The 25,244-nt window shown below is 36.7% G+C and overlaps 4 protein-coding genes and 1 pseudogene across 7 annotated transcripts; 3 read left to right on the forward strand and 2 right to left on the reverse strand.

Annotated features, from left to right (window-relative positions):
* Positions 1–2,424: 2,424 nt before the first annotated feature.
* LOC7480697 (RAN GTPase-activating protein 1) lies at positions 2,425–5,450 on the forward strand. 3 transcript variants are annotated; one of them, XM_024595382.2, is made up of 3 exons: positions 2,425–2,647; positions 3,024–4,678; positions 5,053–5,450. In XM_024595382.2, exon 2 carries the CDS (start codon positions 3,037–3,039, stop codon positions 4,666–4,668), a length of 1,632 nt encoding a protein of 543 aa, XP_024451150.1. In that variant the 5' UTR covers positions 2,425–2,647; positions 3,024–3,036; the 3' UTR covers positions 4,669–4,678; positions 5,053–5,450. The 3 variants fall into 3 exon arrangements, with proteins under 3 accessions (XP_024451150.1, XP_002300846.1, XP_024451149.1); XM_002300810.4 differs by having other exon boundaries at positions 5,063–5,450; XM_024595381.2 differs by lacking the exon at positions 5,053–5,450 and having other exon boundaries at positions 2,426–2,647; positions 3,024–4,965.
* Positions 5,451–5,754: 304 nt separating this feature from the next.
* LOC7480043 (chloroplast stem-loop binding protein of 41 kDa a, chloroplastic) lies at positions 5,755–8,549 on the reverse strand. The gene is made up of 6 exons (XM_002302078.4): positions 8,102–8,549; positions 7,877–7,998; positions 7,166–7,268; positions 6,946–7,084; positions 6,414–6,691; positions 5,755–6,070 (listed from the first exon to the last, which is right to left on the reverse strand). Exons 1-6 carry the CDS (start codon positions 8,489–8,491, stop codon positions 5,888–5,890), a joined length of 1,215 nt encoding a protein of 404 aa, XP_002302114.1. The 5' UTR covers positions 8,492–8,549; the 3' UTR covers positions 5,755–5,887.
* Positions 8,550–10,194: 1,645 nt separating this feature from the next.
* Positions 10,195–12,151, forward strand: LOC7480698 (uncharacterized). Of its 2 annotated transcripts, none has more exons than XM_024594896.2 (6): positions 10,195–10,362; positions 10,455–10,622; positions 10,719–10,841; positions 11,014–11,244; positions 11,337–11,501; positions 11,598–12,151. In XM_024594896.2, exons 1-6 carry the CDS (start codon positions 10,315–10,317, stop codon positions 11,898–11,900), a joined length of 1,038 nt encoding a protein of 345 aa, XP_024450664.1. In that variant the 5' UTR covers positions 10,195–10,314; the 3' UTR covers positions 11,901–12,151. The 2 variants fall into 2 exon arrangements, with proteins under 2 accessions (XP_024450664.1, XP_024450665.1); XM_024594897.2 differs by having other exon boundaries at positions 10,218–10,362; positions 10,493–10,622.
* A 248-nt stretch (positions 12,152–12,399) lies between these two features.
* On the reverse strand, positions 12,400–15,620 carry LOC7480044 (uncharacterized). Its single transcript, XM_002302079.4, has 5 exons — positions 15,482–15,620; positions 14,361–14,774; positions 14,178–14,261; positions 13,996–14,067; positions 12,400–12,803 (listed from the first exon to the last, which is right to left on the reverse strand). Exons 1-5 carry the CDS (start codon positions 15,530–15,532, stop codon positions 12,621–12,623), a joined length of 804 nt encoding a protein of 267 aa, XP_002302115.3. The 5' UTR covers positions 15,533–15,620; the 3' UTR covers positions 12,400–12,620.
* Positions 15,621–17,641: 2,021 nt separating this feature from the next.
* On the forward strand, positions 17,642–24,108 carry LOC7480045 (probable transmembrane GTPase FZO-like, chloroplastic; annotated as a pseudogene).
* The last annotated feature ends 1,136 nt before the right edge of the window (positions 24,109–25,244 follow it).

Here is a 25,244-nt window from a genome sequence, read left to right on the forward strand (position 1 = left end):
CATTAAAATAATCTACACCACGGAATTAATTAAAATAAGATTTTTTATTTATATATTAACACGTCTAAATACATTTAATTTTAAGTTAAAAATATCTTAAAAATCTAATTGTAACGCAAAAAAAAAATAGTAATAAATTCGTACATGGCAGAGAAATTAGAAGATTTGTCACTAAGATGTTCACTTCGAACATCTTCCAAAATCCAATTCGTAAATTCGTATATGCTTGAAGGTTGCGTGAGAAGTAGAAAAATAGTGGAGACCTAATAGGATTTTTTTTTTTATTTTTTATTTTTGTGGGTATGCCCAGGATCTATATTTTTAAGAGAGAAAACTGACAAGATCTATCCAAACGGACGAGGTGTATCCAATTAGACTCATGCCCGGTGTTCGGCATTATTACTAACACGACCACCATTATTCACGGCAGTATAATTGGACCAAAACACCACCAGTGAAAGCAGAGTCACGAGTCAAATTCTTGATCGGTCTCCGCTTTCAGGATCACCTCATTTCTCCATAACAAGACGCAACATGCTCTTCCACCTGACAGGAACAACGAAAGCTAGAGGGGACCACAAATTCTCCAGGAAAAAAAAAACAGAGAGAGAGAGAGAGATCAGGTGTGAATTGGGCTGCAGCTATCCCGCGGCGGCATCATTTCTTGACGTATCAGAGATTTTCTCAGGCTTAAATTTTGATTTTACCAGGTGCCATAAGTCGCCTTGTAAGTATACGCTCGTTCCTCTCATGTGTTGAATTGTAACGCCTTCCTTGTCTTTGTCCTGAACTAGTCTGATTTAAATAATGAGAAGCATGCCATACACCCAGGATGAGGAATATAATTGTTGGAATGTCCATGTCACCCATCTGGCAAATTCATCCAGCCACGGTGGTCTATATATATAATACCACCAGACAACAGTGTTCACAGCTGGCAAAGTGTCGGTTCCGACATTTATATTAATCTTAAACAAACCTTTGAATTATGGAAAATGTTGTATCCACCAGCTACCTCCAAACCAGCAATCCAACGTGGTTAAAAATGCACTGGTCCCATGCCCACGCGTCGAACAGTTGAAAGGGTAATTTCTCTGGTATAGGATCCAGATTTTGGTCTCGGAGGGCTAGAGGGTGATCATTTGTCTATGGAGATCCAATGTTTTCTCTTACGAATCGCTTAGAAAACTCGAGGTTCTTAATTTTACCCGCAGGAGACAACACAAGGCTCTCACTGCCATGCATTTTCTTTCTCCTGTTTAGAGGATTCACTATTCAGCTTGCTCTCGAACATGCTTGCTCTAGTAATGTGAGGATGAGGTAATTGATTTTACAGAAAATCTCACATTTTATCTTTCATCATAGTTGATTAAAAAAAAAACTACACATTATAGATAATTTCAACTATAGATCATACCTTCATCCACCCATATTCTAGGTATAAAAATCTTCAAATTTAATGTGTCTTGCTCGCCCTAACGCAGACGTTGTCTCGTGCCATCTAGAATTTATTTGTGTGGTCTATAGCAATGGATTACTTTTTGAAGATAAACTAACGAAGCTTGAATTTATCATGGATGAAGAGGTGCAAACGACGAGCAAGGCGTTGCCCTTTAAAATATGAAGTTCTTCACTTTATAAGAGCCCATTCAACAACGAGTCATCTACTTCACATGAACCCAAATACTTGGAGGCTGAACATTAGCAGGGCCAATAGCCCGTTACGAGAGACAGGATCGACTGCTCAAGCCTGGCAGCTACAGCCTGGTGTCCACGAGATATCGCGTGCCGTGTTTCATTTTGTTAAAATATAAAATATAAAATGCTAGATTCGTAAAATTCCGGCAGCTCGGAATTCATCAAGAAGCACGGGAATAGTTGTCGTTTTGAATGAGGGGATTTCTTCTCCATTCAGATTAACAGAAGCATTTTAAACCACGAATTTCAGGGCATCTAGGTGTATTAGATTTTGAACCATCTCAAGTAAAAAAAGAAAAAAACTAAATGGCCAGACAAAATCACTATAACAAAATTATAGTGCATCATATCAATATCATTATGTATTTTTTTAATGAGATATTTTTACTAACATTTAAATTTTGTTTGGCACTTAAAATAAATTTTGCTTTAACCCGTGGTGCAGCGAGGCCAATGCACCAGTAAAAAATCTAAGCTCTTCAATGACAAGACTGCCTCAAAGGATAAAAAAATTGACACATGTCCTTTACTAGTCATCTTTTTGGACATGCCGAAGGGAAAAGGGCCGAATGAACAAAACACGGTCAGCCCAGGTAGAAATGCCCGTCCAGCCTCTAATTGACAAGGTCGTCAATAGGACAAAAAAAGAGGATAGTCTCGTCATTTTACCATAAACCCACAGCCTTTCGCCTTTCCCAGCACTAATTTTAAGCGAAGCATGATTTGAGTTCCCTCCAATTCCCGCAAGCTTACCTTTTTTATTTTATTTTATTCTCCTTGTCATCTGCAGCTCGAAGATTACAGTTTGCACTATCACTCCCCCACGGGCCCCACCTATTTTAAAAATACCGATTCGGCGACTCCCTTAACCCCCATTTTTCTGTCTCCCAAAAAACAAATAGTTTCTCCGGAAAAATTAGGGTTTTTACTCGTGCTCGCTTCGTCTCAGGTACTCACTCACCTTTGCCTTTCCTTCCTCCAAAGAAATCAAGGATAAGCTTCGATTTGGTTTTTTGGATCCATGGATCTGTGTGGTTTCTCTATTTTCATTTGGATAATATTATCAATTACTTAGTCTTAAGTTAATGTTGATTGGATTTTCAAGGTGGCCTTTTGGTTTTGGAACTGTATTTGCTGACAAATTAATCACTGTGTATTTTATTTTATTGATTAAAGTTACTGTAGTCTTATAACTCTTAAAGAGGAAAGATCTTCGAAATTGCTAGAGAAGAATGCCCCTCTGTATTGCTTATCAAGGACTGTTATTTAGATTAGGGCATGGATTTATAGATGATAGTAGTTATGGTGTGTATGTATGTTTCCAGGTTACTTTTCGACATGGATTCTGCAACACAGACTTTGCAGCACCGCATATCTGTCAAATTGTGGCCCCCTGGTCAGAGTACAAGGCTAATGCTTGTAGAGCGGATGACAAAGAATTTCATTACCCCATCCTTTATCTCCAGAAAGTATGGGTTGTTGAGCAAAGAGGAGGCTGAGGAGGATGCCAAGAAAATTGAAGAGGTGGCTTTTGCAGCTGCAAACCAGCACTATGAGAAACAGCCGGATGGTGATGGAAGTTCTGCTGTGCAGATATATGCTAAAGAGTCTAGTAGGCTTATGTTGGAGGTTCTCAAAAGGGGCCCCAGAATACAGGAGGATGAAGAGGTGGCAGCGACAGCCGATAAAGGTGCGGCTACTCTTGCGAACGTGTTTGATATATCTGGTGGCCGGCGGGCATTTATTAGTGGAGAGGAGGCTGAGGAAGTTTTAAAACCCCTCAAGGTGCCAGGAAACTTGTATACTAGGATATGTTTCAGCAATAGAAGCTTTGGCTTGGAGGCAGCCCATGTCACAGAACCAATCTTGTTGTCCATAAGGGATCAATTGACAGAAGTGGACCTTTCGGACTTTGTTGCAGGAAGATCGGAATCAGAAGCTCTTGAAGTGATGAATATATTTTCTTCAGCCCTAGAAGGCTGTAATCTGAGGTATCTGAACCTTTCAAACAATGCCTTAGGTGAAAAGGGTGTCAGGGCTTTTGAGAAACTTCTCAAGACCCAGAATAATTTGGAGGAGCTTTATTTGATAAATGATGGTATCTCGGAAGAAGCTGCACGTGCAGTTTGTGAGCTGATTCCTTCAACCGAGAAGCTCAAGGTCCTTCATTTTCACAATAACATGACTGGAGATGAAGGTGCAGTTGCTATTGCTGAGATGGTGAAACGTTCCACTGCGCTGGAGGATTTTCGATGTTCTTCAACAAGGGTGGGCTTGGAAGGTGGTGTTGCCCTAGCTGAAGCTCTTGGATCATGTAACCATTTAAGGAAGCTTGATCTACGTGATAATATGTTTGGTGTGGAAGCTGGTATTGCTCTGAGCAGGTCTTTATTTGCATTTGCAGACCTTACTGAAGCTTACCTCAGTTATCTTAATTTGGAGGACGAGGGGGCAGAAGCACTTGCTAATGCTTTAAAGGAATGTGCACCTTCATTGGAAGTTCTGGATATGGCTGGGAATGACATTACAGCCAAAGGTGCTTCTTCTTTGGCTGCCTGCATTGCGGCAAAACAATTTCTCACTAAATTAAATCTTTCTGAGAATGAACTGAAGGATGAAGGTGCTATTTTGATTGCCAAGGCAATTGAAGTGGGCCATGGCCAGCTAAATGAAGTTGATTTGAGCATTAATGCAATTAGACGAGCTGGGGCAAGGCTCCTGGCACAGGCTGTTGTGGATAAGCCTGGATTTAAATCGTTAAATATCAATGGTAATTACATATCTGATGAAGGGATTGATGAGGTGAAGGATATATTTAAGGGTTTGCCTAATGTGCTTGAAAATTTGGATGAGAATGATCCAGATGGAGAAGATCTTGATGAAGATGCAAAAGAGGAGGATGAGGATACTGACAATGAAGATGAATTGGAATCAAAACTCAAGGGACTAGAAATTAAGCATGAAGAGTAGTTCATCGCAGGTACTTTACTGCCTTGGAGTTCTTATATTTGAAATTCATCCATGGACCATGGATAGTTTTGGATTACTAGCCTTTTCTGTGTAAGGGAGTCCACTGCGATAGCATAGGGTAATAGATTTATCCGTTGTAGACCATTGCAGAGAAAAGTACTTTCCATTCAGATATCAAACTAGCAAATTTACTAGCTGTAGTTTTAATGTACCTGGAATTGGATTAGTTTTAGAATTTGCAAAACAATGTTGTATTGTTGCTGGCAATATTTTATCTTTCATTTTCTAGTTGCTTCATGCACTCGGTGCTTCCCGTCTTTTGATCTAGTTTATGCTTCCTTTCTTGACATTTGAAATACAATCTGCGCATGAAAATATTCATAGAATCTTACAGGTACAATCAAGTTCAAGCTAGACTGTCATTGATGAAGATCCAGGAGCAGACGAGCTTTCTATCCATGATCACACTGTTGAGCTACTATTGCTGTCATCACACATATAGGGATGTCGGATTTTGCTCTGAAAGTTGTGTCACTACCCTTTGCTTAAAACCATGGTTTTAGCTAACAGATAAATTATCTTGACAATGCTTGTTATTTCCTTCTCTAAATTCTTTAATGAGGATTTGAGATGATTAATAACCTGGACGGGTCCCTTGTATTTAGCCATGGCAGATCATCAGAATCTCATTAGAAGCAGACCTGTAGTAATCAAAGCCTAATATTTTAATCGTGATAAATTTTATTTTATATCAAGGCATGAATTTCTGAAGCTTTTATGAAGATATATTGCAAGTATAATTTTGAATGTTTATTTTTTTTTGGGCAGAGCAACACATGAGTTTTCATCGAAACATTTAGCATTTGAATGTTTTTTAAAGTACTTTTATTCTTGAAAATTTATTAAATCGATGTTTTTTTTTTATGATTTTGATATAAAGATTTCAAAATTATCAGAAAAAACACTTAAAAAACATTATTTTTTATTAAACCTTTCATGTTTTTTATGTTTTTCATGCGAGAGCTGCACGAAAAGCATTCACAATTGCATTATCAAACACACATTAGACCTATAACCAATGCAGAATTATATTAACAGATGAATAATTTCTTAATAAATTAAATAATTCTTGACAAAATATAGAACAGAGATGAGAGATAAAATGCAGCTCCTACAGCCATCTACAATGGGTAGGTAGATTTTATATCGTGATTATTATTCACGCGGCTACTGGAACTTTGAGTGACTCTAGTATTTTATCATCAATCTCGAATTGCATTGGCTTCTTGTCTCGGCCAATCTTTACATAATCATCAAATCGCTCTTTCAAGTCTTCAGGAAGGTTTGTGGTACCCTGCCATCCCAATATTTCCTTGGCAGCTCGTGGTTCCGCATAGAAGTGCTGCACGATATACATGGACCAATTATTTAGGCCATCTATTTGCTCAAACAGTTGCAAGGTTCTAGTGTAAAGAACACATTAAGGTATATTATATGGCTTCCAGTATAAATTCTACAGCAACTTGAGTAATATGATACAGCTGAAGCGCATCATTTGGTGTTTTCTACAATCTAATTACTGTTATTGTTTCGCCATGAAGTACATAAAGGGGGTAAGGTATGCAGGAGGAGATGAAATCGTTAAAACTGTCCAGTAGAATTGTAAGTGATGATTCAAGGTGGACAAATAATGAACTGAAGTAATTAAGCGCGTAATTCATGATGAGATGAAAATAAGCCATTACCATATTTCGGAAAGGAAAAGCTTTCTTTGCATCAATTCCAACAACTTTTGGATCGTAATGCACAATCTCTACCGGTAGACCTGCAGCTTGTGCGCAGAGTTTGGCCATTCCATCCAGGGTCACAGCGCGGTCGCTTACACAGTTGAATATCCTGCCAGATGCAGCTTCTGGGTTCTCTACTGCTAGAGTAAGCATGGAGGATAAGTCCCTGGCATGGGCGATATTAGTCAGTTGCATCCCAGAGCCAGGGATTGGCACTGGCCTTTTCCGGACAATTCCTGTTCACAGTAGATCAAAATCAGGTTTTCTCATGGACAGAAGTTAACAGTTGGGAAATTTTCCAATATTTTTTTAATAAAAGTTTTAATGATAGATAAGTAAAGAGTTCGACACCATTGACATAAAACAATCGTTAGCAGCTGTTAAAATGAAACTGAAACGAAATCTTCAGAGATAATCGTAAACCCCTATTGCCTCCACATCGAGTCATTGCACAATACCCCTATCGCCTAGCTGCCTACTTAGTACTTACGATCAAAAAACCACTCCTCACAATCTTTATTGTTTCCAGACCCAATCATGTATTGTGGACGGAATATAGCCCAACTACTGAAAATCTCTGCTATGTATTTCTCCACCCCAACATGTCCAGCATCAGCTTTAACAACATCCTGTAAAGACGAAAAACTCAGTCAAGTTCAGAAGGTTCGAATCTATTTGAATGCTACTGGAAACATAACACACAACGTTACCCCTTCAACATGAGGAGGTTCATCGGTTGCTTTGTAGATTCCAGCACTGCTGATGAACAAGAACTGCTTCACACCAGCACTCTTGGCCCAGTCTACTACAGGCCTATGCAGGGAGAAAAACAGATGTGATCAAAAGAGAAGCTGGAACTGTATATACTTGCAGGAATACATCTTCCTGGAATTATGATTGTTAAACAATCAGCACAAACACCACAAAGTTACTAATCCCTTAAAATTCAACAACCATTATAAGCCCGTAGGTATTAGATGCTAGTTTTTGCTTATTCGAATTGTGAACTGTTTTCTCATCTTCAGAATCCCCCAGTCAGTTCCTTATCTTCAATTTTGCCAATCTCATAGCTATAAAATATACAGAAGTATTCGCTGACCATGTCAATTCCCAGTACCCTCAAATATAAAATCCTGCAATCAACTCAGAAATTAGTAATTAGTAAACATGCTAAATGCTTAAATTCATGAACTTCAAGCCAAATCCATCGAATAATTTGCAAATGGGCCATTCCCTAACTGAAATATTCCAACATTTCATCCTTCAGCATATTGCTTACAGTCCCAAATCAGAAATTACTAAAACCACCGAATTATGGAGTTGAACATATTGGATCACATTGCAAATTAACAACATGACATGCCTCGCCTACATGTTTAAATACTAGTTACTCGCTAGCAACGAGAAATATAGTAACAAACCTCACAGCATCCAGGTCCTTGCCATTGTTATCCAGCACCACATCAAATGCTGCTCCTTCCACAACCTTCCCTACCTCCGCTGGGTTTCCCCATACTGTCTTCCCTCCAGCACTCACAATTTCCTTCAAAAGCAAAAACCAAGCCCCAACAGCCAAAGTTAAGAAGAGAATTTCCCAGATAATTATAAGCCACGCGTATCTGTATATTCTGATTTTTAGAACTTACTGAGAACCTACTGAACGGAGGCTTCTTCATTTTGTCAGAGCTCTCTTCACCAACAGTCAAGATAGTGACTTCATGGCCAGAACCCAAAAGCTCTTTAGCAAAATAGAACCCAATAACTGCATGACCACCACTGTTCGTATTAACTATAAGGACCTTCTTTTTCTCTGCAGCACTAGCCTTGACTGTGAAAGAAGAGGTAAAGAGGCGTCTTGAACATATGGGTTGTGCAGCAAAAGAAGGAGATATTGAGAGAGAAGAAGAGAGTGGGGATAATTGCGACAAAGAAGAAAGAGAAAGGCGTGATGAGCATAAGAGAGAAAGATGAGAAAGCTTCAAAGATGGACCGGAGAAGGTGAGAGAGGAGGATGATGGAGGAGCAAGAGTAGCCATAGACTGTTGCCTTTTTGATGGTATGAGAATTGAGAACCAGCAGTTCTTTGGAGATAAAGGTAACGGCCGGACTTTTCATTTATTTTATGCAGTTAATTTCCCAGGTAATTTCAATGTTACAATTGAGATGATTGGTTGTAGTTAATGAGAAAATTTACAGAGCGAACCATGAATGTGATGAGTTCACAGATTTATTTTTATTTTTTTAAATTTCCTACCTTGCTTTATTCAGGATTGCAGTTAATATCTTTAAAATGATTTTAAAATATTTTTTATTTGAAAATTCAGTAAATTAATTATATTTTAAATAATTCTTAAACACTTTAAAAAAATTAATTTCAACAACATTACTAAGTATACACTTAACCCCGGACAATATTCTTGGAGAAATAGTAGAAAAACTTCAAATAAAACTTAGGCTTTCTATGAATGGGTTAGTGTATAAAGAGGGAATAATATACATAAAGAGAAAAATAAAAAATAGGGAATGTGAATGTGTATGGTATAGTTTTGTATGGTTGTGTGTAGCCTGGTTTGGCCTTTTATAGCTAAGTGTAGCTCGGGATGGTCAGGGTTGTATGGCTCTATGTTAGCATGGTCCTGCTTTTTATGGCTAAGTATAGCTTGGGAATGTTGGCTTTGTATGAAGATTGCATCGTGCTAGAATCGCATCCCCTCTTGCATGGGTGATTGGGTTTATTTATAAACCCTAGCTCTTAAGTTTTTTTTTTTATATATAGGGAAAGAGACATATTATTGTTGAAAAATTAATGTTAGTATTGGTTGTTGAGCGGTTTATTTGTTAATGCTATCCATGTATTTTTTTATAGAAATAAAAAACACTAGCTGGCCATGATGGCTCATACCATAATTGTTGTGTTATCCATGATTTTAATAAAAAAATCGGAGATGGTTTGCCATTAGCATGGCTTGGATAGAAAAAAAATTTCGCATGAAAAAATTTTAGGTTTAAAATGAATTTTCGAATTAAAATTCCAATCATTTGAGCTGAATATATATATATATATATTCTTTTTTTTTATGATGTAAAAATATCCAACCATAAATAAAAACTCTAATATATACTTGACACATTATATTACAAGGTTATATTCAAAATTTGACTAATTCTTAATGTTGAATTTTTTTTTTATTAATGTGGGTATTTATATCAATTTGTGTGTATCTCGATTAATCTTACGAATTCTAAAATTAATGACCATGTAAATTTTCAATGATCTTAAAAAAACTCAAACTTATAACCATTAAAAAATAAATTTAAAATCTAACAGACACTAAAATTATTTTTGTTTTGTCCCATCAATGCCTCCTCATGTCGATTATATTGATCTTCGTGTTTGTTTTTCTCATCCTAAAACAAATGGATATATTCTCGTAATCTAAAAGACATTAATTTAAAGTAATAAAAAGATATTTATATTTGTATTTAATTTCTGAAACTTAATAATCACTACATGTAAGATAAGTTAAAGTGTCATGTTCCAAGGAAACGTTGGCAGGAGCTGCTACTTTACTTTATTTACCCCATCTCACCGGATCTTGAATCGCAGATCGCAACCGTTGGATCAGAAAATGAGGGCCCACCTGGCGCGTTGAAAAAACACAACTGCTTTAAATGATCTCAAAGGAGTGGACCAAGTCCGTACACTTTTTAGATAGTCCAACAAGACAAAGAAGATCATTAAAAAAAATACTTCAGATTGATTTTCGAACGTTAGCCTAAGATCGGTGCCCTATCCTTTAAATGCCCATCACCACCACCATTAGTCTTTCCTCCTAAGAAACTAGCCGTTAACCCTCTCATGGCTGCTTCAGTGGATTCCCCATCCCCAGCTGCCCACCTCAACAAGGTATCCCCCCCTCCTTCCTTTTCTCTTTGATTCTCTTCTTTTAAGCTGATTTCTTACACTCTAATTTTGTTTACATTGGTTGCTTTTTAAAGGAGTCTACTAGCTTGATGGTTTCTTCACCTCTGTTTAGCCCGGATTCAGACAAGCGTTTTTGGAGCGCTCTGCGTAGCCGGATGGGCACGCTTCTTGAGAATCGGCAACGCCATGTCTCAATTGGTCAAGATCAGCTCAATCTTGATCCTTCTTTTGGCACATATGTGGTCTGTTTTAACTTTTAAGTTTCAGCTTTCTTTCCATTGATTCTTGTTTCGATTTCTTTGTAGCCTTAATACAGATGGTTTTTGTTTTTTTTACAGAGAGCAGGTGAATCAGATCGAGCTAAGAGAATGAAGGAAGATTCGTTGCTTCTCCTAAGAGGGTTCGACTCCATTTCTCAAAACCTTTCTCAGCTCTCTAATAACCTGGACAATGCTCTTCAGGTAGATGGAAACTCTTTTCAGAGTTTTAAAACTTGTTTACTGTACTTGTCAAACTTGGTTTTGTCTCCATAAGAAATATATTTTACCTGCTTATCCTGGAGCTGTTCTTTTCGATCAGATAAATTCTGGTTCTGATGTCAATCTGTTACTTCCCTGTTTTCTCTGTTTTCAGGGAGCTAGACATCTAGCTGAACCACCCACATTGAGAGAAATATTCCACAGTGTACTCGAGGACTCTGAGATCAAACGAGAAGATGAAGAAAAGCTACAAAATGAAGAAGAAGGAAAGAAAGTATTGAAGAGGAAGTTTGACCCAGATGACAGATCAGAAGATCAAGAAAATGATTTTCACAAGGGAAATGAGCAATGCCTTGAGAATAAAAGGCTGAAGAGAGCCAAAAATGTTGGTTTCTCCTTTCTGTTTAGTGCTGTGTTTGATCTGTTGCATGCTATCAAGTTTTGTGCTAATTGCTATTGTCCTTTGGTGTTCTGCAGCTGGCAGTTTCCATGGCAACAAAAGCAGCTGCACTTGCTAGGGAACTGAAGTCCATAAGATCCGATTTATGTTTTATGCAAGAGCGATGCGCTCTGCTTGAAGAGGAAAACAGGAGGATTCGAGATGGATTCTGTGAAGGGACTAGACCAGAAGAAGATGATCTGGTAAGCCCTTGATGTACAACTCAAATTGACTAGGTTATGGTAGAATAATTGTGGTTGCAATTTTGATCAACACGATATGCCTATACATCGACGCAGATGAGGCTTCAAATGGAAGCACTACTTGCAGAAAAATCCAGATTAGCAAATGAAAATGCTAATCTTAAACGGGAAAATCAATGTCTTCACCAGCTTGTAGAGTACCACCAAATCACAACACAAGATCTCTCTGCATCCTATGAGCAAGTTATACGTGGAATGTGCTTGGACTTTTCTTCTCCATCATCCTCTATCATGGAAGACAATGAAGATGACTGTGAAATTGCAAAAACACCTCAGAAGAATGTTTTTGGATTTGCCACTTCAATCGATGAATCCTGTTACGAAGGTGGGGATGAGTAAATAAATAAGGAGAGTAATGAGAGGCAGTCACCGGTTTTGTCAGTAATTTGATCAGGGTTCTTATTTTAGTTCCACTTGAACTGTAAATTTTTGTCGTGTTTTTCTCTGTTAAAAACCTTACACCAGATGAAGCCATGGGGGTTGCTTGATATGTGGATCTTCGGTGCCTTCCCCATGTACGATGTAATTTTGTTCCCACTATTATCATAATGAGAATAAATGGGGCTGCAAGGAGGGATTCACTGCGCGTATATTTTGTTTATCCATCTCCTTCACCAACAGCGGAACCTCAAAAGTGAGCAATAGAGTGTATATACTATAATGAACTTTTCAGAACTGTTCAATTAAGGGATTCACTGCGCGTATATTTTGTTTATCCATCTCCTTCACCAACAGCGGAACCTCAAAAGTGAGCAATAGAGTGTATATACTATAATGAACTTATCAGAACTGTTCAATTCCTTTGAGTGCCCGATGTTGCCATTCCTTGTGAGCAATATAATGAACTTATCAGAGCTGTTCAGTTCCTTTCATGGCTAATCAAACAGAGAGTTGCTGAAAAGTGAAGGATAAAAACACCTGCTGCGGATAAACGGGCGCGCGCAAATGATACAGCGACTTGAACCTCAAAAGTATTGCTTTGATAAAAAGAAAGAAGTGATCGTGGGCTCCTGATATTCTGTCCAAGAGCCCACTAGTTCCATCGAAGCAAAACAAAGACTACATGAGATTGTCAGAGTGTCCGTTCCCTCTTGTTTGCTTGTCGAGTCTCTTTCTCTTAGCAGCAGTACCAGTTTCAGGTGCAGTAAAATTGCCATCAATTGCTTCAGATGATAGTTGTGAGAGCAAGATCTCATTGAACTTCTCCAGCATCTCACAAACCATAGGGTTCCCCTTCTCATACTACAGAAAACAAAGTCATGTCAAAATGTGTGATCGTGACAAAAACAACTGCGTTATTTCCCCCATTTCCATCCGTAAAGCATTTCTGGTTATGAAAAGGACGCAAACAAGCACATCACAACTCAAGAAGAAATTAAGAAATAAATAAGAAGTTAAACGCATGACCTATTCAAACGCATCAAATTTGCCAGCTGGACAGGTCATATACAACTTATAGATAATATGAACTTAGCAGGGGAAAAGAAAAACTCATTGCTTTCAGGAAGCTGAAGAGTGTGATTTGTTTGAGAGAATTTTTTACAATTTCAATCCTCAGCGCTAACACCACTTCCGTCTCAAAAAAGAAAAAAAAAATAGATAAAGAAAACAGAACTGGCCTAAACCCATGGATTGGTGTCATATGCATCTGCTATTCGTGTATTAAAGCACTCAAGCAAAGAAGGCTGGGGGGGGGGGGGGGGGGGGCGCAGAGAGAGACTAGTATGATGCCTGTAAACTAATGTATTTCTGTCTCACAAAAAAAAAATGTGTAAAGAAAACAGAAGTAGCCCAGAATTGATCTTGCATGCTTCTGGTATACATGTATTAAAGAACTCAAGCAAAAGAGGGGGGAGCAGAGAGAGACTAGTATGATGCCTGTAAACTAATGTATTTCTGTCTCACAAAAAAAAAATGTGTAAAGAAAACAGAAGTAGCCCAGAATTGATCTTGCATGCTTCTGGTATACATGTATTAAAGAACTCAAGCAAAAGAGGGTTGTCATGTTGTCTAGGCAATCAGTGAAGTGATATGGACACCATGAGGAGATATAGAAGAAACAATGAAAACTTTAAAGTATTTATTTTTAAAACACTAGTAAAAGAATGTATAGAACCTACACTTTGCTACCTACATTTTGATTGGAAAGAAATGATCCCAAGATGTGCCCCAAGCCTTTACACAGATAACTATTACCAAAAACTTAGGAAATTCCAACATACAAGAAACCACCCGTACTAACTCACTCAGCGGTGTCAACAAAAGCTCATCAGCAGATAATGAAACATTGTCACTACAATGAAAAACATCCAATTTATTCCTCAATGCATGGGACATTATAATGCTTCTAGAGAATGGTTACCTCTCAATATTCACATCTACTTATAAACAAGTCCAATTAAAACATAGACAAAATAAAGGAAGAAAAACATACTGCTTCTATTTTGCCAAGAGCATTTTGTAACTTCAAAGTAAGCTGATAATTTTCCTCCATTAAGGCTTCAACCTACAAAGCAAATAACCAAAAAATGAAATCCAAGAATTAAACTAAAAATAATTAAGGATGATAACATAACAAAAGAAAGGATTCTCAACATGCCACTGGAGTAAGATCACCTTCTTTTCGGAATCAATATATAAGCTTTTATATGTGATATCACCCCCACCGCTACAGTTCCCACTAAAAGAGTTCTTGGTTGCCTGATCCAAAGTCAACTACTGTTACATATGGAGTAAATAAAAATGGCAAAGATATATAGAACAAGAAAGCTAATTACATCCCAGGTAATAACTTAATACCTTAAACTTCACATCTGTGGTCTTACGTTGCACCTCTAGCATTTTCAGAATATAGTCTACTTTTCCTTCCAAGTTTTTGCCCGTCAAAGTAGGCTCCGGCAATTCTGCATCCACAGGGTCCTCTTCTTCATCGCTTCCACTGAGAGTTATCTCTTCAATGACACGCTCAATATCTTGGTTTTGAGTATCCACAGCTGAAGTTTGAAGACGCTCAGATCGCCTAACCTTGGCAGGGGTTTGCCTTGCTTTCTTTTTTGAAGATGACTTAGCAAAGTCTGCTTGCATTTGAAGGTTCAGTTCCACTCCCTCCAAGGAAGAATTTGCAGGCTGTTTCGAGCTTTCAGGCTGCAAGAAGGAATTGCTATTATTGTGCTCCAAGTGCACCTCTGTAACAGTAGGAACTGTACTCTCAGCCTTCCATCAAAATCAAACAACTATCAGTTCAAAACTGAATCAAATCAAACAACTAAGCATTTCAAGGAACTGTAAGAATGGTAATACAATAAATGCTAAATGGTGATATTTCCAAAAAACAACACTAAAAGGGTGGACACTTCAAGCCTTGCACATCGATAACGAGGCTAGAATTTGAAATTTCCTCTATGCCACATATACGACATTTGTAATTCAAAACCACAAACATTAACAAAGGAAAATCATAGAATAAAACAAGCGCAAAACTAAACTATAAAAACCACCTTTTGGAATAGCGACTTTGTAACCCCGAACCATGATTACATAGGATGATTATCAAGCAATCGCAAGATGCTAAAAAGCAGAGAAGACGAAGGGTCATTGCATATTAACAAACTTTGTTGTTTCCAAGCTACTTCTCAATATCCAATTTAAAAGATGAAAACTTTAACCAAAAACATTGACTACATAGAAAAATGAGTAAAATAAACCAGGACATACAAAATACGAACTGAAAGAAGGAAGAAAAAAACAATTTATAAAAGAGAAAAACCAGTCTTTTGGAAAAAAAAAAAAAAAAACAAGTGAAAGACAGGACGAACAGACCGAAAAACAATATAAAGAAAAGAAATAGAATCACTTGGTCTACGGACAATTGTTAAAAGGGGGGAAAGGGCAAGCATGTTGTTGATGGTGGTTAAACTTACGACATTAACCCTTTCTTTGAGCTTGACAAGAGCATTGGGTTTCCTTCCCATGGTGTTTCTCTCACGGGCAAAATGCTTCGGAGACAGTAGAGAAGAGGCGTCAGATGAGGTGACTGAAAGAAGGTCATGCGTTATTGTTGCCCCTGCGCCCTTATTTATTAATTAGTTATTTTCATTGTATATATATATATATTTTTTTGTTGTCGTTGTATTATTGTGTGTGTGTGTGTCTATATATATATATATATATAACACCTTTAAGCATCCATTACAATTTCAAAAAAATTCAATTTAAATTATAGGTAATTTATATTTTTTTTAATCCTAAATCAACGGTTAAAATAATTTTTTAAAAAATATTATTTTAATATATTTATAAGTAAAAATTATTTTAAAAAATATTTACTACCTTACTTTTAAATATCTTTTTAATCGGTCAAAATAACTATAATATCTTCACATATATATTTAATACAAAAAAAAAAAAAATTATCTCTCGAAAACACATTTTTTTCTCCTTTTGAACATCATTTCCCCTTTATTTAAAAATTTCTCTTTCACATCTTTCCCAAATCAAAACTAAAATCTTTAAAACTACTCTTCTAATACCAAAATCAAACCTGTTTATATTAGCAACAAATATGCATTTAGAAATCCATTTGAGGAAAAAGGAATTTGAGTAGAGAAATAAAGAAAGAGAGATTTGAGAGAGAATCAACCCTTACAAGTTTCATGAGACTCATTGGAATCAAATATCAACTACATAACCTAGGAGATTACGACCCATTTTGAATTTTCCATGCGCTACAGCAAGTAGGAGCAAAAGCTCGAGCATATATCATATTATGGAATAAACATGGTCTTGTGTTTTTATCGAGTCTCAGTGGTATTCTGTCTATTCGGAACAGCAGGAACAAATTGTACACTTTCAAGGGCCTTCGAGTTGCTCTTGATTGTCGGAATGGTAAAAAAAGAAGAAGACTCTGCTGCATCTGGTCAGGGTTGGAGATTCATAAACTGGCAATTGAATCCCCACATCAATATCTTACTTGGAGAGTCCAGCCAATTTCAGCGCAGTGTTATTCATGGATATCTTATTAAAAAAACTTGGAAAAAATGCAGAGATCAGAGTGGCCTCTGTGCCAAGGATGACAGAATGCGGCAACAAAGCTTTGCTTCAACGGCCTTTCCCCTTGGCTCGGGTATGTTCCGGGCTAAGCGCTTATGAGTTCGGTATCTTATTAAATTTTTTTTTTGAAGGTATTTTTTATTTTGCTAAAACAAGTACTCAAAATGAAAATCCAATGTTATTATCTCTTTATTCCTTAGCAGGTTAAAAAATCTTTTAAGAACCATTTCTAGATCAAATCAATATTAATATTGTGTAAGAAATAATATATAAAAATCTTTTAATGACACATCATATTTTCATTCACATTAATATATATATCAGATATATTTTCTTTCATTAATACTATCATGACAATAGTATACTTTATCTCTTCCTCTAAAAAAAGAAATTCATGGATTATAAATAAACTATGAATTCTTCAAACAAAAGGTTCAGAATCTCCATTCTCTATCATATATTTATTTTCAAAGTATCTCTCTGTAAAATTATTGTATTTTCTCCAACCACCTTGGCTAAAAAAAATAAAATAAAATTCTAGAATTAAAAGATTAATCAATTATCCAAAATATAAGTCTACTTTAGAGGCGCTTAGATTTTTTGGGACATTATCAATATATATTCTATGCGAATTTAATTGATAAAAAGTTAAATTCATATCATTGAAAAACACATATTTCAATTTATTTAGTTTTTTATTTTACTCTTATCATCTTTATTCTAGTCTCTAAAAAAAAGAGTAAATAATTATTTTTTTAAAAAACTAGTTTTAACATTTTTTTTAATATAGTGAATTAAAGGAATTGATTTTAAATATTAAATTTTATTAAAATATCTTAATTAAATTCTACCCAAACTAAAGCTTCAAATTAAGTATACAAACAAAATGAAACTGTAAACATTTTTTTATAGTGAACGTTAAAATTGTTGAAAGTTAGAAGTTAGAACATAATGGAAGAGCAAATTGAAACCCCTTACATAATTAGAGGACTTGTACGTAACTTTTCTCAAACAAAACAGCAAGACAAGTTTGATCGAGGTTGTCGAAGCTTTGTCTTCAAACTTTCCTTCGCACACAAAACAGATACGATTGCACAAATTCATAGCAAGAGGCAAGCCTCCTCCTCCTCCCTCTCCCACTTCCCGTCTCGCACTCTTTCTCTCCCCTTTCACTTCCATGATACCTCTCCTCTCCCTCCACACCCCAAAACCCTCACTCTTTCTCACCCGTTTCCCCCTCTTTCCCTCGCTTCAAATCCCCCCCTCACCGAACCCACCATTTCCCTATCCTCTCCAACAAAAACAGTTCACCAATCAAAACTTTCCAAATCAACAACAACCACCACCACCACCAAGAACCCTTTTCCCTGGCGGTTACAAACGCCCCGAAATTAAAGTCCCCAACATTGTCCCCCAGCTGGACTCGGAGGACGTCATTCGTGGCTGTGTGTAAGTCGGTAGGGATTGTGGTCCTCAATGGCAGCAGTGATGGTGATGGTGGTGGTGGCAGCGGCAGCGGGAAGAGCCTTTACGAGGCAGCCTTTTTGGTGAAGTCAGTGGTGAGAGATCGTGCTTATTTGTTGATTGGAGAACGTGTATATATAGCTGCTGCTGTTAATGCTCGTGGTGTTGTGCTGTCTGATAAAGGTCGGTCTCGCTTCATTTATCCATTTTAAGTTTAGTTTCTACGATTCCTTTCTTTTTAATGCCTCTCCAAATTAATTTTATGATTATTGTGCGTAATTTCTTTATTTGCATATGGTTTGAGTTAGTATTTGAAGTGGATTTTGTAGAGAATTGTGTTCATTCTGGTTTAATACATGTAATGGATGCTTGGAATAATTCATGTATGGAAGGGTAATGTGTTTCTTTGTTGTTTTACAGGGCTTCCTGCCTTTGTGGTAACAAATATGCTGATGGGTTCCAAATCTGAATCAGTTGTTCTGCCTTTAGCAGCCAGGATTGTGCAAACACCAAATGCTGCATTGAATGAGTCAAATTCTGAAGGTGCTGATTTTCTTATATATGTTCTTGGCCTAGAGAAAGATTTTGATGTAGAAATGAGCTCTGGATTTGGGAATGTGAATATACCAATCTTTTCCCTTTATGCTTCTCGTGGGGAGGCCAAAGTGTCCATGGGAGCATCAAAATTTGTCAATTCTGGTGCTAGTGGTTTAGTTTTGTCATTGGAAGATTTGAAGTTATTTAGTGATGATGATTGAGTCAAATGTTTGACACTGCGAATGCAACAGATAAAAAATCTCAGGATGAGTTCAAAAGCTCCAGCAAGCTCAAATCATTGGATATGGAAAATGATAATCATGAGAAAACAACGGTGGCAGGCTTTGTTAAATGGAGGATAGAGAAAAACAGCTCATAGAAAATGAGAGATCAATATTGCTTGAAGCTATTGATGTTATGCAGAAAGCTACTCCGCTGGTGATCTTTTATTTAAAAATTTAGCATTTGGATGCTCATGTGATAATCTACATATTTGTCAATTCTTTTTCTTGCTTTTTAAGCCTGAATGAGCGTATTGGACTTGAATGACAGATGGGGGAGCTTTCACTTCTCATTGATGTGGTATCTCAGATTGATGAGCCATTTTTACTGGCTATAGTGGTAATTGTGTGCTGAACTTCAACAAATTCTGGTTCCAGGGATATACATTGGTATTAGCTCTACATTTTTTATAAATCTTTTACTATTTACTTGAAAAGATCTAGAGTTAAAATGGTCTTCAGTATTTTTCTTGTAGTTTTGTTCAACTTCTTAACGAAGAAAAACAATTGTGTCAAGTTTATGCCTTGACTTTCATTTGTATGTTGCATGAGATCAGAGCATTGTTTTATGTCTCAGGGTTTCCATTTTTGTTCTAATAACTCCATGAACAAGCTGACTAAACTGTTACATTTTGGCCTTTGGGTGTTAACTTCATTGTTTTTCCATACCTTGTTCAATCAAATCACGGGTCATTATGCCTTTTATACTTTCTAAGGATCCATTTCTTGTTCTTATCTCTCCTCAATCCTACCCTCTATCTAGGTTGGACCTAGCATTCGTAAGTGAAAATGATGCACTAAAACCCTTCCAGAGAAAGGCATTGACATTAACATTTTTCACTTTTAGCTTTCCTTGATTTTTCTCTTCATATGCTTTTCTTAAAAACTTTTTCTGTAATAAACGTAGATAAGTTTGTTATCATGAAAAAAAATACTAAGATTCATATAGAGATTGGTTGGTTTTTGGTGTCGTTATCTTTATGAACATGCTGCCAAAGGTTTTTGTTCTCCCATGACTGTTGGTCTTTATTGATACCATCCAGGGTGAGTTCAACTCTGGGAAATCAACTGTTATTAATACACTTCTTGGAAAAAGATTCCTTAATGAGGTTGTTGTTCCCAACAAATGAGATCACTTTCTTATGCTACTCCAAGAGTGATTCTGAAGAGCAACAACGCCATGAAAGGCATCCAGATGGTCACTATATATGCTACCTGCCAGTTCCAATTCTTAAAGAAGGAAGTCTTTTCACTTTTCATCTCACTTGAACTCCTGAATTCAGTTCTGAGATGTTCTATATAAATTCCTACTTGGGTCATCTTGTTTATGTCAAAATGCAAGGTTCCAAGGTATTTTATGCATAGGGATAGGCAGAACTACCTCTTTTCTGTGCAAAAGCATGAAATTTGTGTGTTTATGATCGGTTTAGTTAACATTCAGCTGCAACTATCCTTTTTATGTGAACTTTTTGGATGTGCATAACCTTACAAGAAGTCTCCATAGCAATTTCTGCCATGTGCAAATGTAAATTTTCTTTTTACTTCTACAACATGATATTTTGTTTCCTGCTGAATTGCATTTCATACTAGTTGCTGCTTTGAATTGCATTTTATCTGGAAATTGCATTTCATACTAATGCATTTTATTTTTTCATTCTTTCTTAAACAGATGAATATTGTTGATACACCAGGGACTAATGTCATTCTCCAAAGGCAACAGTGTCTTACTGAAGAATTTGTGCCTCATGCAGATTTGCTTCTTTTTGTTATTTCTGCTGACAAGCCATTAACTGAAAGTGAGGTATGTGTGATTGTGAATGTGACATAGCAATATATGATGTTTTATAGTTCCGAAACACAGTGGATTTGAATGCCCTGACCCATGTGTTACATTTTATACTCATTATCCAGGAAAATGTTAGTAAGAAATGAGTTACTGAAAAACTGCATTTGAACTCCTCAATGCCATCCAAATAAGATTGAACTACATCAAGGTTCTGTTGAAGGTACCTTCAATTATTTTGAAAGTGAATTTTGCAGAGAAAATTCCTAGTATAAAGGTGACCTGGAGCAATATAAATCCAAACAATTGCTTCATCTTTGGCACATGCATATTAATATAAGATGTGGTCTTGAGAGGCCCTCGCTTTGGACTTACAGAATATCAGCATCATATCAAATTTGTTTTCTCAGTGGTTAAAGCATCTCAACCAGTGATTTGTTGCTTCCAAAAGTAATTTTGGTCTCCCTCCTGATATTATTTCCAGGTTGCTTTTCTTCGTTATATTCAACAGTGGAAGAAGAAAGTTATTTTCATGTTAAATAAATCTGGCCTCTATCAGAATTCCAGTGAGGTTAATTATATACTTTTTTCCATATTATTTGTCGATATTTCTTGTTATCCACACCACTCAAGCTACTTACAGGAGTCTACTTTTGTTTATGTGATTTTATGTAGCTCGAGGAAGCTATATTGTTCATTAAGGGAGAATACAAGGAAATTGCTGAACACTGATGACATGATATTATATCCTATATCTGCTCGGTCTGCTCTTGAAGCAAAACTGTCAGCTTCTTCTCATACTGGAAAAGAATACTCTGAATTATTGGTTTCTGAATCTCATTTGAAATTCACTGGATTCTACGAACTTGAACAGTTCTTATATAGTTTTTTAGATGTCTCAACAACAACAGGAATGGAAAGAACAAGGCTTAAACTTGAAACCCCAATTGTGATTGCTGAACGTTTACTTTCTGCTTGTGAAACTCTTGTGAACCAAGATTGCCAATATGCCAAGCAGGACCTAACCTCTGCAACAGAAATAATTGATTGTGTGAAAGAGTGTGCTACACAGTTGGAAAATGAGAGCATCTCATGGAGGAGAAAAACTATGCTGGTAAGTTTTCCAGAAAAGATGTTTACTACTCACAGACTCACACTATTGAATTAGATGTAAATTTGTGGTAATTTTTCATGAAATTATACCATTTATGTGCTGAACTGATGGATGAAATTGCAGATCGATGTGACAAAATCTCATGTTTTGGAGCTCTAAGATTCAACCCTACAATTATCAAATCTTGATCTTGTTGCTTCATCTATATTCAGAGGGGAAAAGTCTGCCACAATGCCGGCCACCTCAAAGATTCAAAATGATATAATCGGTCCTGCACTAACAGATGCACAAGTGAGTTATTGTTTCTTACCTTTTCGAGGACCTGTGTTGATGATGCTTTATATTTGTTACTATGCTGTATTTTAACATGTATTATCATCAATCATTTTTTCCTCTTTATTTATTTGGAAAGCTTAAAATAATTGTTATAGCCATCTGGGGCATTTGGCTGATTCTTAGTCTTAAGGTGGCCTGCTTCTCTTAGTGGTTCATTTTAAGATCCACTAAAACCTTTCTTTCCTTCAATATTTAATTGGCATCTTTGGTAACTGCATATCCTTCAGAGTTCATTGGCTTTAATTGCTCATTCACTGTTTCTTGTTTTTGTTATTTTGGCTTACAGAAATTGCTTGGAGAATACGTGATATGGTTAAAATCAAACAGTGCTCATGGAGGGAAACTATACAAAGAATCATTTGAAAAATGATGGACTTCAGTTGACTATCCAACCCTCCCAGATACATTTAGAAACCCATTATTTGGCGAAACAAGTTGACCTCAGCATGAGAGTGACAGAGAACTTCAGTGCTAGGGTCACTTCAAAGCTATTTGAAAAACAAATACGCGAAGTGGTTAGTTCTAATTTTTTGTGGTCATGCGCCAAATTTTCTTAAGTTGCTTTTAGACAATTTTATAACCTTGTTGAGCAGAAGCTGGCATCATTAAATAATTAAACAGTCTGGTATAGTCTGTGTCGAGACATATATATTTTATTTAAACATAAATAATTTTCCTGCTAACAAACTATGATACCTTTTGTGTCATGAGAGATTGATAACACTTGATTTTCTCCATTCTCTATTGCATGAGTGCAGAATCTGGTGTGCACTGGTGCATTCTTGGATTTTTAGGAAGGTGGAGCCTTGCACAAAATAACAAATTTGTCTGCTAGCAATTTACGAACAACACATTATAGCCTGGATAATTTCTGGTGGCAATAGTGGAACCTTGGATGAAATAAGAAAATTATCTGGCAGCAATTTTAGAATGACACCTTGTAGCCCAATTAATTTCTGGTAGCATTATGTGTTTGCATTATAATCTAAAAGCCCAAGTCATGTAATTGGAAAAGAAAGAATAAGGGCATAGAGGAAGTGGTTCTGCCTTAGGTACTTTTATGAACTGAAGTATCGGCTCTTTTATGATATTTCAATGGGATTCCTCGTAACTTTTATCTTAGATGCAGCGAGAACTTCCATGGAAGAAGTTCCATTTTCATTTTAGTCAATTTGTTGGTCTTTGTGCCTGAGGTCAAATGTTCTCTTTGGTCTTAGTTCCTTGGGACTTTTGGCAGACTAGGAGCTGCTAATTTATCTGCTTCACTTCTGACATCAGTACTGCCTACGACTTTAGAAGATCTTCTTGTTCTTGGCCTTTGCACTGCTGGAGGGTAATGTTATTTCTTTCCTTTTTCTTGTCCACATTGCTAAAGTGTACTTGCAAATATTTTATGTTCGTGCCATATTTGCATGATTGATATCATCAAATTCTTTGAAGACATCGTTCAAACTTGACATATTTTCTGGCTTATTCCCCTAAATTTGAACTTGAATGGCTGGTTGTTCATATTTTCACTCTGCATTTGTGTCGCGAGTCCTTGTATTCTGGATCCATATCAAGTTATCAGCAAGCAGTTCTTGTTATTATGTCTTTTCCTCTGATGATATCTTTGAATCCAAACATGCAATAAGGTATTCAATATCTGATTGAACCTTTGCTTTATAATAGGTTTGTAGCAATTTCGACTTTTCCAGCCCGTAGGCAAGCAATGGTAGACCAGGTAAATAGGATTGCAGATGGCCTCGCAGGTGAAGTTGAAGAGGCCATGCAGAAGGATCTCATGGAAACTGTTGGAAATTTGGAAAACTTTGTAAAAACTATTGGCAAGCCTTATCAAGATGCAGCACAAAAAAGACTGGGCAAACTTTTAGATCTTCAAGAAGAACTATCAAATGTTGATAAAAAACATAGAACACTACGCATTGAAATACAAAATGTTCATGTATCATGACAAAATGGATTTAAGTTTAAACTTCATCACCTGCCAGTTTTCCCTCAGCTTTTTATTTTTGAAGCAAGTGCAAAGCTATTATAGTACGAATAAAAACACTGTTTAGCAAATCTATGCTAATGATGACTTCAGTTTATTGATTATCAATTGAATAAAAGTTGTGGAATCTATATCGAGCTGATCATTTCTCTGATGTAATGCATCGAGAATGCGTGTCGGCTTGTCAAAGTCAGATCAGCAGCTAGTAGCCCTTCCCTAACTCAGTGAACACGAAAACAAGAGACAGATTCTTTGTTTGTGCCCTTACTATCACCTTGATTGATATGAGGTGCATTAACCATACCTGACGAAATTTTTTCAGGTATCAAAAGCATTGCCGTATTTTCCATATAGAGCAATGAGTATTTATCATAGTTTGTTCTATGTTTGTTTAGTTTTGTTCATGGACCATAATTTTCCTAAAGAGCTTGGCTAAGCTCAGATTTTTTACCCTTTTGTTAAATATCTAAACGCCCTGCTTGCTTGGGTTGAGAAATCTCAGCATCAGCTTCCCACAACAATATCTAAATGCCGACCATCCATAAAGTTTGTCGTCGGATTCTTGTAGTGATCTTTTTTATTAACAAATGCAGCAACCAGTAATTTCGTGACATCTCTGCAAGCTTTGCGTGGTTCTTTTTGAAAATCATCAAGGGACAGTAGCATGATCACTAGAATGACGAAAAGCAAATACTACTATAATGGTCAAAAGGTATGAGAGAGTGCGCACTCTTTTTTAATTACGCCATGAATTTTGATTCCTCATCGTCTTTCTTTGTAAAGATCTTATTGAAGCAGCGATTGACAAATAGCCATGCATATTTAACAAAGTTATATAAACAATCAGGGGATTAGGGCTTTCGTGCATCTGGGGCCAAGGCGATAGCCAGACATCATGACTTTTAGACGCCCTTTTGCCTTTAGGGTCGATCCTTTACTTCGGCCAATCTAAAACAAAAGCATACCAAGATTGATAGCGAAAGCAAATTTGATGGCTGGGGCTGAGAGAGAGTGTGTGAACGGCACATATTCTTTGGTCTCCCTCACTGCTAGGCCTAGCACATGGACACCTTTTCTTGGATTCAGAGAGCGATAAAGGCTTTGTTTAGGACCGCCAATGAATATA

The sequence above is a fragment of the Populus trichocarpa genome, chromosome 2, assembly GCF_000002775.5.
Source record: "Populus trichocarpa isolate Nisqually-1 chromosome 2, P.trichocarpa_v4.1, whole genome shotgun sequence".
NCBI classification, from domain to species: Eukaryota; Viridiplantae; Streptophyta; class Magnoliopsida; order Malpighiales; family Salicaceae; genus Populus; species Populus trichocarpa.